General features: G+C 39.6%; 2 protein-coding genes across 4 annotated transcripts; one reads left to right on the forward strand and one right to left on the reverse strand.

The window, feature by feature from the left end:
* Positions 1-615: 615 nt before the first annotated feature.
* lipt1 (lipoyltransferase 1) lies at positions 616-5,213 on the reverse strand. Of its 3 annotated transcripts, XM_088290843.1 has the most exons (5): positions 5,089-5,213; positions 4,755-4,975; positions 3,976-4,526; positions 3,356-3,577; positions 616-2,383 (listed from the first exon to the last, which is right to left on the reverse strand). In XM_088290843.1, the coding sequence occupies exons 3-5, from the start codon at positions 4,502-4,504 to the stop codon at positions 1,971-1,973; spliced, it is 1,164 nt and encodes a 387-aa protein (XP_088146969.1). In that variant the 5' UTR covers positions 4,505-4,526; positions 4,755-4,975; positions 5,089-5,213; the 3' UTR covers positions 616-1,970. The 3 variants fall into 3 exon arrangements, with proteins under 3 accessions (XP_088146969.1, XP_088146968.1, XP_088146967.1); XM_088290842.1 differs by lacking the exon at positions 5,089-5,213 and having other exon boundaries at positions 4,755-5,080; XM_088290841.1 differs by lacking the exon at positions 4,755-4,975 and having other exon boundaries at positions 618-2,383; positions 5,089-5,186.
* Positions 5,214-5,813: 600 nt separating this feature from the next.
* Positions 5,814-8,165, forward strand: LOC148340389 (uncharacterized). Its single transcript, XM_088291066.1, has 3 exons — positions 5,814-5,942; positions 6,211-6,421; positions 7,777-8,165. Exons 2-3 carry the CDS (start codon positions 6,260-6,262, stop codon positions 7,912-7,914), a joined length of 300 nt encoding a protein of 99 aa, XP_088147192.1. The 5' UTR covers positions 5,814-5,942; positions 6,211-6,259; the 3' UTR covers positions 7,915-8,165.
* Positions 8,166-11,274: the final 3,109 nt, after the last annotated feature.

Consider the following 11,274-nt stretch of genomic DNA (forward strand, 5'->3'; position numbering starts at 1 on the left):
TTTCCCGACTGAACACAATCTATAGTATTTGATTCTTAAAGAAAATACAGAATTTATAGTAAAGAAGAAGCTTTTATCATGTTAAGTTTAAATGAATAAATAAATGTTAACATTCTTCGTTTTTTCCGAGTATGTGTTCCATCCATGCTATTTTTGCAACAGACACGTGTGCAATTCATGTTGTCTTCTTGGGGATAACTAATACCCGCGGGTACTTTTTTTTTTCATTCATTTAGAATTTTCACAAGGACAATAATCAGATCTTAAAGGCATCTGCGTTTACAGTGTCAGGTCTCGTATTCTCTCTCCTCATCCATGTGTAACTGCTTGCAGAGAATGAAAAGAAAAAGTTCATTGGATTATGATTATGATCAAAGAGGCGTGTCTGAGTCATCAAAACGGCATCAAGAATAGACTCATCGGTACCACATCTAACGCAGGTGCCACACACCTGACACGCAGCCAAATAAATAAAAAACAAAAGTATACCTTTCACTCCCACATACCCCAATGATGTGTCCGATGTTTTCATTTCACCAATAACCACTCTGTGCATTTGTCTATTGTTTTTATTGTATTTTTTATTTGGCTGCGTGGCCGCTTGTGCAGCGCCTGCGTGACGTTCAAAATATTTTCTTGATGCCGATTGGCTGTTGCAGACACGGGACAACGTCGGTCGGAAAAACTCATGAGAACTTAGTGACGGACTGACAGTGCCCATCTCTTGTCACAAGACAAGAGCAGGGGATCAAACCCACAACTTCCGGGTTGGGAGACGAACATATACGCCGCACCAGGCATAGGAAAGATGCAAGACAAAGTAGCATACGTTTTTCCAGGTCGTAGACGTGGTATATTTGACAGTTCAGCCAGTGGGATGTGGTGGAACACCCACAGTGTTGGCAGAAGCCTCGTTTTATTAACTTGATAAATTTTTAACCATTCAAATTTGGCACTCAAACTCATTCATGCCATTGACGGCTATATGACAAATATTCATGATTGACAGTGATTAACAATACTCTTCTCTGCAGTGTCAAAATTAAAAGACTATTTTTTAATCTTTTTTTGCTCTGCACAGAAACATAACATAATTTAAAGAATACACAAATTATATATACACAAATATAAACATTGTGACTTAAAAAAATAATAACATTCAGAAAAAGTTCTAATAAAAACAAACTGAAGTTTCTTTGCTGTTCAGCCATTTTTTTCAGATCTGAATACTTTAGTTTACTGAGCAATTGTGACCATCCGATTCTTGTACATCTTCATGTCTGTATTATTCTGCCCCCTGGTGGCAAATATGCACGCACCAGGAGCACGAGGGAGTTCTGAAATGAATTGCTGGCAATTCCATTTACATTATTTCGATGGGGAAAGAGGATTTAGGATACAAGTGATGTGATTTAAAGGAGTGTGTTCACAAAACGTATTACATTTATAAGTCAACACAACCATGTTGAGTTGTCACTCATGTGAACAGGTTACACCAGATGTCATAACCCTTGACGCTACAAGTGGATCCTACAAATGTCAGACCATTTGGTTTAGCAAGGGTTGCCTCAGAAATGGGACACAGCTATTGTTAGCTGTAAGGGACCATCAATCAAATTCCAATTGACATCACAATGTAGTAGAACGCAATTTTCTAATCGCAAAGGCTGCAATTGAAACATAAAGTCCCTGCTTCATTTTGGTCAGTCAATAAGCTCTATTTTTTCCTCATATGGGATTTATTTATTTATATAGGGGATAAAAGACAGAAGTAGATAAACTCTTCCACATTCATTCATGGTTCATTACCTCTATTTTAGCATAAGGTATACCTATCAAATCAATATTTTCACTTGTTTGTCTATAAATATGTGTATTAAATCATAATACTAAGGAAAAAACTTTGAATTAAAAAAAACAAAAACATCATTTTTTCAAATTGTGCAGCCCCATTACCTGTTACGTTTCTTTTAGCCCATGACAGCCAAAATGGCATCACAAATTCTGCGCAGTCTCTTCTGCTTCTCGCCACTCTCGCAACGCAACAACATCGCAAAAGCCGCGGCAGTGCGTTGTGGACAAAATCGCTCTCCTTCCAGCACACCGCTTAGCTCACTGCTCAAGCCGTGCGGAAGCCAGTCCGTAGGAACGTCCAACCAACAGCTCTCAATCACACCATGCTTGATTTCTAAACACAGTTCGGCCGTGCGCCCGGCCGATGAAAGATCGTCTGTCATTTTCAGAAGTGTTTGGATGCTGAACTTTGGTGTCTTTCCGAAGATCCAGTCCCATCCTCGCAGCTCTGCCGTTATGCTGCTGAGACCAGGAAATGCAGAGTCATCAGCGGGATTCACCAAATTCATTGCAGCGTTGCCGCCAAACTCTGGGGAGTCATGGAAGAAAACAAAGAAAATTGTTGAAGGATCACATCAATCTAAACTGGCATTCAAAGAAAACAATACAGTGAAATGAGTTACGTAAAAAAAAAAAAAAAACACAAATTCCAGGTTTGCGGTCCTGCTATTTTTCTCCTTTTTTTTTTCTTCTTTTGTTTTTAACAGTTAATAACTATTTTGTCTAACTTGTTTATATCAGGTGTCATTTCATTATTAACCATAAGGATGGTGACACAATAACTTAGTTTGAGACAATGTCAATTTGAAAGAGGAATAAAACTGCAGATATTGCACTTCAGCCAAGTTTTTGTTGAAATTGGAACGTGATCATCCTGCTTTTTATGCTTACGGAAAGGGACAACTTGAGGTTAATTTTATAATGTACATCTTTCGGCATGATTATTGATGTACATTCGACACATTTGTTCATTTTAACCCATGAGATTTGTTTACTGTCAACACAGAGGAATTGGGTACACTGTAACCGAGTTTGTACAATTCTTTTGTGTTATCCATTGCACTGGCTTTCTCGCAAGATCCATCCATTATCAGAGCCGCTTCTCCTCACGAGGGTCACGGGCGTGCTGGAGCCTATCCCAGCTGTCTTCGGGCAGTAGGCAGGGTACACTAAGAACTGGTTGCCATCCAATCGCAGGGCACATATAGACAAACACAATCTCTCCCAATATATGTGTTTAAATGTGTTTGTATTGTTTCAAAAGTGCGTAAAGACCTTTAAAACAATCAGCGCGATAAATGCAACAAAAACATGCCTTGAGAGTAAATAATAGTGTATTTCTACATTGCTGATTTCACTGCGGGGGTGGTCTGGAATATAACCGCGTCGATGGAGGTGGGATTACTGCAATTCCATTTTCATTTGTTTTAATTGGAAATTTTTCCTTGGGTTGATGAATATTCCAGTTTGAAACAATCATAAACCAAAGGTTCCACTGTACCTGCACTGTACTGCTCTGCCAACGCATCAAGTAGCACCTCCCACGTCAGTGAGGGGACATGGTCCACCAAGTTGGCCACAGGCGAGGGCACACTGGGCGTGGCATTACTGTGGACACCCTGGCAGGAGGAGTGCAACACGGGAGAGAGGGCGGCGTGGTCGGCCGAGTGCAGCAGGGTGCAATGATGGTAGGACGACTTCCGGCTGATTCTAGAGGCACTTCCTGGGATCAACAACAGTATGGTGCAGTTGCTAAGTAAGTAAGTAAGTTGATCCACAATGGGCAAGAGTAGTAACACCTGGAGAACATTTCTGTTAAGTCAAGAAAAAGTTTCTGGTACATGTCCATGGTGTGTGCGCGCGCGAGCGTGTGTGTGTGTGTGGGGGTGTATATGGATGTGTATATGGGGTGTGTGTGTGTGTATATATATATATATATATATATATATATATATATATATACACACACATATACATATGTTTTTCCCCCAACTAAAACCAAGTTTCCCATTACGAGCCTAATAATGTTAAAAAAAATATCCTGCTTTATTACCAAGAGCTTTCACTAATTACCATGGGAAGTTTCCAAGTTTCCAACTTCTCATAATTTTCCAACCCTACCGGTGATCTTGTAGTGCCCCTTCAGGAAAATGTCGAACCTCTTTGTGGCTTCTACCTCCAGTTCGGGCCGTAGATGTTTAAGTGCCTCAGTGATGACCTTCAGGTTCCTCTGGCGGTCGTACCCCTTTTTAGAAGCAAAGAAGGTCAAGTTCAGGTTCCCGAGATCATGGAAGACCGTGCCACCGCCACTTCGCCTGCGGGCTAGACATATCCCGGTACGCCTCATGAGTGAGAGGTTGCACTCCTTCCATGGATTCTGGTGTCGCCCAATGACCACGGCTGGCATGTTGCGCCACAGCAACAGAATGTTGCGATGCTGCAAGTCCACATTGGCTTCAATCCAGTCCTCCAGGGAAAGGTTCTCATACACGTCGGTGGACTGTGAGTATAGGACAAGCCCCGGCTCGCTGCTGTCAGTCAAAAGAGTGCTGCAGGTGCGAGTCACCCCAGGGGGCGTTTTATAAATGCACGCCTCTGAGGAGCCTCTGAAGTAAGAAAACGTCCTTCTGATGTGTAACAACACGCCCATCACCTCCACATGACGTTGCGCTCTAGAATGGCCAGGAATGAGAACACAAGTCAGCCATTTGTAGTGTAGTGGTTCACATAGAGCAGACTTGTGTAGCTGGTAAAGGCAATACCCATTAAACATGCTCCTCGCAATCAGCCTGACTAATGAGCAGTTCATAGTAGGGTTTTAATCATATTATTTTGTATGGATGTCTGCTTATGACAAAACAATGTTTATATTAATTCCCAAATTCCACATCCCTTCTTACCATGAAACTTTACTGACATTTTCTGTCAATATCCAGAAATTTCCCTTTGCAACGCAAGACTAGAATGCAGTCCACTTCACACCATAATTCTGTGAACGGCGGTTATGATATGAAATAAATGCTCAAATGCCTTGCAATAATTCACTCTTCTTCGGCGCTGCTACATGACGTCACCGACTCGTCCTTGTCGAGTGATATTTGCTAGCCTAGAATTAGCATCACTGCACCCAAAGAACGAAAACAAATATATTATTGTTAAGAGTCTGTTCGCCACAAACAGCAACAAATTAACTTCTTTCAGGGGCTATTTAAAACAACCAAACAGGGTTCTTACGTGTCGAGGCAAAGAATAGATGTCGCTGTTGAGTGTTGCGGGTTTTGTCCGTCACTGTAAAGCTGACGTGCAGATGCAGGTGCTCAACGGAAAGTTCCGACCAAAATGTTTTGTCGCATGCGGACTTGTATCTCAAAATGTTTTAAAATTCAAAACCAATTGAGACACAAAGAAAAATATGATGGTATGAAATATAAAATACATAAAAGAACTCTTTAGTGTTTGTTTGTTTAAAGATTTGAGTCGTGATGGTTTTATACAGTGACAGTGAAATGTTTCCATATTTTATGCCAGCTACTAATCGTAGTTCATGTTCATCCATTCATCTGCTTTTACATGTGTATCTGTATTTCAACTTTACAGTCAGGATAGACGGTAAGTACTTCCCGCAGTATACTGTTTTTTTTGTGTGTGTGTTATCCACTGTGTCCACTATTGCCCCTATGAGTCAGAGCATGGAAGATAATTAACTAAATCCTCACAACAGAGTTCCTTACAGAGTATATAAGCATAATAAGGCCAAACCAAACAAAACAAAATAAAACCTATTTTTGAAAAACAGAAGAGAACAAATCCAATCAAGTGATGATTCCCAGAGGGCCAAGTTATGTTTCAAACAGTCACTCAAAAACAAAAACAATACTGTGATTAAAATGTTATTGGTCCAGGTACACTCAGCACCTCCTCCCACAACTGCTTGGGGTCATGGTCCCTTAGTTCGGCACTTAGAAGTTTGTTTCTCATAAAACGACATGTAGTGTTTATTTGCTCTGAATTGCCAGCAGATTTCAGATCCTCCAAGAGGAAGACAGCATTTGGACCTAAGCAGATTATTTTCAATGAAGCGCTTTAAAGTAAGAGGTTTTGTCTTACCAACATAACAGATACATAATATTCCTATTGACTCAGTGACAAGTTTTGTGTGTATTCTGTAAAACAAACATGGAGAATCTCTTGCGCAAAGGACAAATGTTTTAGAGTTGTGCTGAGAGGATGCAAAGAGTTGCAGGTCAGAGAGAAACCAAAGTATTGGTACATTCTTTGTCTAATCCTGCATTTATTTAAAAGTCAACAGAGCTTCAGCTTCAGGCTACTAATAAAGTTGGACTCTCCACTCCAAAGGTCCGCACTTGAGAAGACACAAACAACAACTTAGCCACAAAGACGAGCGATGGGAAAGGAGACACAGCAAAAGACTTGTAAGGAAGTATATTTCGCTGTACTGCCAGATAAATATGAACCTCTGATCGAGGATGAAGTAAGCCAGAAGACGTCAGCTGAAAGGTTGAGGAGGAAGGAGAAGAAGAAGAGGAGGCGGAAGAAATACATTAGGGTAAGAGAAAGATCTACTTTGGATGTTGTCATAATTAACTATATCCTGAAGTTGTTGCTCAACAATAAGGCTAATTATTCGTTAGCAATCAAGCCGAGGTACTCACTCTATAGTACTCATTCCTTTGGTGCTGCAGGCACTATCCAGGTAGAGAGAGAAAAAAATATGGAGCGTTAAGCAAGGCCAGGCACTATTGGATTTGTTAAAATTCATATACATGCTAATGAAATAAGTAACAATGCTTGAACAAATACCTGTGTGAGTTTATCTTGGAGTAATATTGTGCAGCATTGAGATAATTTCACATAAGCGAGACAGCATAAATCTATTTCTGTAAGGTTTCAAAAGAATTGCTCATTGAACATAGATTATGTTGTCATTACATTTTACAGAACAATTGCGATAAAATGGCAATGGTGAACGTAGAAAATTATTACTCCTATATTGCTAATCTTACTGTTAAATAAAAAAAAAAATAGCAGAACAATCACTGAACGCTATGTCGTCCTGCTTGTAATGCTCATTGTCCCGGATATTTATTTATTTTTTACAAATGGTTCACAGTGCTAAAACAGGTTGAAAACGAGCAAACACACTTTGTAGATAATTGCGATATATTTTTTTTATGTAGACCAGGCGTGGGCAAACTGCAGCTCGGGGGCCACATGCGGCCCATTAAACGTTTTAATCTGGCCTGCCAAACCTGAAAAAAATAATGAATGAACCTTGTTAATTTTTTATTTTCTAAATACTGTGGTGTGTCAAAGACAGATATTTTGTTGTAATGCTTTTGTCCATTTTCATTTAAAATTAAAAAAATTTTCTCCGATGAGGTGAGGTTACCCAAACACTCCATCCATCTGCTCCTGGTCCAGCCCCTCTAATTTTAGAACCAATTGTGGCCCACCAATCAAAATATTTGCCCACCCCTGATGTAAACTATAGATCGCCTTAAAAAATGTATCTGGATCCATGCATCCTTTATCTGAACCTCTTCTCCTCACGAGGGTTGTTTGGGTGCTGGAGCCTATCCCAGCTGTCTTCAGACAGTAGGCGGGGTTCACCCTGATAATTTTAATTTGCTCAACCACTTGACGAAATAAAATTGAGCAAATTTGACATTTTTTTTTATCAGTGTGGTTATGAAACAATTTACAAATGCGTATAAAATGAATTTGAGGACTTGTTAGTTTTAACAAACATTTAAAAATTGTGTGTCAAGTCGACAGTACAGCTTGGAACTTTGAAATGCATTCAACAAAATTACAACTAAAAAAAGAAAAAAAAAAGTACTATAGTTGAACACTTTAGTGACGTTCAACAGACTCACCGACCGGGTACGTTCTGCTCGGCAGAACGCCAAGAAAGCCTGCTGCTTCAGCTGGCGCTGCCTGGTGTATGGCCTGCAGAGTATAGCTGGAGCGTTCTCCACGCCTTTGTCAGCTGTGGCCGTCGTGATGGAACACCAACAAGAAGGGACCACTAATGCATGACGGGCCTGCGGATGGAGGCTGACTGGACTCTCCCTATCAAATGTATTGAAAGTATAACTGTCACTTGATTTTTTTTTTCTATCGTGCATACATTTTACTTCCTGGACAGTATGTAAGAGCAATTGTTTTCTTGTCACATTTGTGTTTCATGATTGTAAAGCTATTTACATTAAGTTGTTTTACAAGCTATTTCATCCAGGATTGTATAAAATAAAATCTAATAAAGACTGTTAACTACCCACTGAGCATAATTAAGAAAGCAAATACTCATTTTTAAAGACCCTTTGATGTGAATTCTGAGATGATTTCTGAAAACGTGCAAAGACTGAGAGCAAGAGTTGCATTCTTGGAGGCAGAAGCAAAGTTCCTTATGTGAAAAATCTAATTTATCTAAACTTTTTGTACCACTGCTATGGAACACAGTTAAATTATGTGATGCCTCTAGTGATTTTCATCCTTTTTCCTGTGTGGGAGCCAAGCCTGGCCACTCACAATGTTTCCATGACAACCCTCATCAGTCATTCTCTTAAAATCCATCCATCCATTATATGTTCCGGTTCTACTTACGAGGGTCTCAGGGGGGGTTAGAGTCTATCCCAGCTGTCTTTGGGCAGTCGGCGAGGTTCACCCTGAACTGGTTGCCAGCCAATCGCAAGGCACACATAGACGAACAACCATCTGCTCTCACACTCACAGCTAGGGGAGTGTTCAATCAACCTGCCATTCATGTTTTTGGAATGTGGAGAACAGGCATACTACACACATTTGGTGCCGTTATTTTGCATATTTTCCTTTTATGGGCTTCAAGGACCGTAAATGATAGATTCATTTACATACATATTTTTCGATGGACAGTGCCTCTTTCCCCAAGTCAGCCGGGAGAGGCTCCAGATTACCCTAAACACTACTGAGAATAAATGGTGAAATATGCCGAGTCATTATTTATTTACCAAATGCTAAGAGAAAATAAATGCCATGGGTGTGAAAAACATATATATTCTTGCTTAAGTACTCCCTATGATTCAATAGCCTGAGGAGCCACATGCTTGTCAAAAGCTAGAAGTGTCCCACACTTGAGGAATACAAGCGGTCCCAACACGATCACCACTTCCACAAGACATGATATACGTGCAATACAAGAGCTAATGCTAACTTTAATTGACACTGTCAGAGAGGTATTCATTAAACAATGTGTTCATGATTGTGGTCGTCGTTAATAGTAGTGTGCTACATCATCAAGAGAGCTATTCTTAATATTTTTGGTTCCGTCAGTTCTTTACATGAGAGTTTATAAAATGGTTGTAATGTGTTTTTAAAAAGAATGAGATTGTGTGAATTTTAATTTCATGCTTTTATTCAATGAACACTGTTCTGCTCCTTCTGGTGGGTGCGATTTGGCCACATTTTACACAGATTTAATGATCAAACACAGAATTAGACTCGAGCTACTAAACTGCAGTGATGTTTTTTTTCTGAGAGGATAAATAATATATGTTTATTGTTGTATGCCCTGTATGCATGTAATTTCTTCAAAGGTTAGAACTACCACAAAATGCCAGTTTCATTAGCCTGTTTATTTCCCTTTATATGTTAGCATAAAAATGTTTGTAAGAAAAAGTCACGTGTGTTGGTTACATACACAACGTCTGTCACTCCCGTCAGATAATCATCACAGTCTCGAATCTTCTTACACAGCTGACATTTATTAATTTGTCACAGTCAAACTCGATGACGACTGTACAATAATCCTGAGGGGAATGAGCTTCAAATGTTGGCAGAAAAGTCACTTCAAAAACTTCTTATTCAGCCGACAAACAAAATTCAGCTTGTCAATAATGTCCGACGGCACTTTGCCTTGTCACGTAAAGAGCGCATGAGTATGAACAGTGCAACTCTCAAACACGTCCCCGGAGCAACAAACAATATAATTACATTCCTATTGTTCCACGTACAAACGATTCACAAATAGGAAAAGAAAACTTGCACGACAACTATGCACAAGTTATCAATAAATTCAACTTGCCAATTGTTTGATGAATAATAAAATTATAATAAATTAAATGACAAATAATATTTGGGCAGTTAAAACGTCTAATTCTTGTTTGATGTTGTGTTTTACACTTTGACTGAGACTGGCAATAAACCTTGAAAAAAAGCACACAGACTTTTTTTGAGTGATTAGTCAATATCTTCTGCTTGCTGTGAAGTTTGCTGTTGCTATCTGCTGCTTGTAATCAAACAACAGCTAGTATTCCCAAAAATTGAAGCACCCGCCTGTTTAAATGTCAGGTTTTTCATGGAAAAAGAGACCAAGATAACTCTTTTCCATGAGCCATGAATGTGACGTATAACCTGTACAACTCAACGGAGAAAAAAATAATTAAAAAAAGATACACAAGTGTGTGCACCCTCTCATGACAGGCACGAGGCCGTGTTCAGAATTAACCAATCGCACTAATCTTCATGAATTTCTCATTTTCTTGGCAACTTTACAATCACCCAATATATCTCTTCTGGGCCCTTTATTTTTGTTTAGCTCAAAGCTCAAGGCCATTACTGGGAACGCCTCTCTAATAAAAAGTGACTTCAGTACAGATAAATGTAGAGCTCCCACATGCCGCAAGTACAGGGCAGTATTTACGCACAAAACGATGCATGAGGAAAAATTCACACACTGCCAAAAATGTCACAATAATTATAGACAACTAATAGTGAACTGAGGGTTCTCATGAACACGCATTTCAAGGGGGAGGGGACAAGACGAGACTGCTTTTAGGACACCTGGTTGTTGGTACACAGTGGCCCTCTTCTCTTTGTCAACATTTGAATTCTTTTCATCCACAAACACATTCAAATGGTTAATACAGGAATCCTGCATCTTAAAGCGACCCTTCATTGGGCTGATCATTGGCACTTATGTGATTAGATATTTATGTAAAAATTATGTCAGCACTAAAATTTGCCCCTTGAAAAATTCTGTATTGATTTTAGGTTTTTATTTTTGGGTGCCAGATTTGAGCACATCTTAGAAGGCCCAATTTGAGGGCGAGAACAACTTGATTGCCACATCAGCCTGACTGCATCAGTAATGGGAAAATGGCAGCATTTTACTTTGTTTGTGTTCTGTTTTCAAATTAATTTTGAACATTTAAACAAATATGCCTCACATATGAATATAATCCGGAAGGGGTGTGCCTAGCCCATTTTTAGGGGGGTGTTGACACACTCCTATAGAGAATCCAAGCACCCTCCCCACACACACACACACATTTTACAGATCTTCTACCTACACCCCCCCCACCCCACACACACACAGCCAAAGACACGTCAATCAAACTGTGAATAGACTTGCATTTTATG

Source organism: Idiotropiscis lumnitzeri, chromosome 3 (genome assembly GCF_059441095.1).
Source record: "Idiotropiscis lumnitzeri isolate Australia: NSW breed Sydney's pygmy pipehorse chromosome 3, RoL_Ilum_1.0, whole genome shotgun sequence".
Taxonomy (NCBI): Eukaryota; Metazoa; Chordata; class Actinopteri; order Syngnathiformes; family Syngnathidae; genus Idiotropiscis; species Idiotropiscis lumnitzeri.

Excerpts from the sequence above, each read along its gene's own strand:
- lipt1 (XM_088290843.1), bottom strand. The coding sequence starts at position 4,504 with ATGGGCGTGTTGTTACACATCAGAAGGACGTTTTCTTACTTCAGAGGC. Across the intron at positions 3,578-3,975 it reads GGGGCACTACAAGATCACCG|GAAGTGCCTCTAGAATCAGC; the intron begins GTAGGGTTGGAA and ends TGTTGATCCCAG. Across the intron at positions 2,384-3,355 it reads GGCAGAGCAGTACAGTGCAG|AGTTTGGCGGCAACGCTGCA; the intron begins GTACAGTGGAAC and ends ATGACTCCCCAG.
- LOC148340389 (XM_088291066.1), top strand. The coding sequence starts at position 6,260 with ATGGGAAAGGAGACACAGCAAAAGACTTGTAAGGAAGTATATTTCGCT. Across the intron at positions 6,422-7,776 it reads GGCGGAAGAAATACATTAGG|AACGCCAAGAAAGCCTGCTG; the intron begins GTAAGAGAAAGA and ends TCTGCTCGGCAG.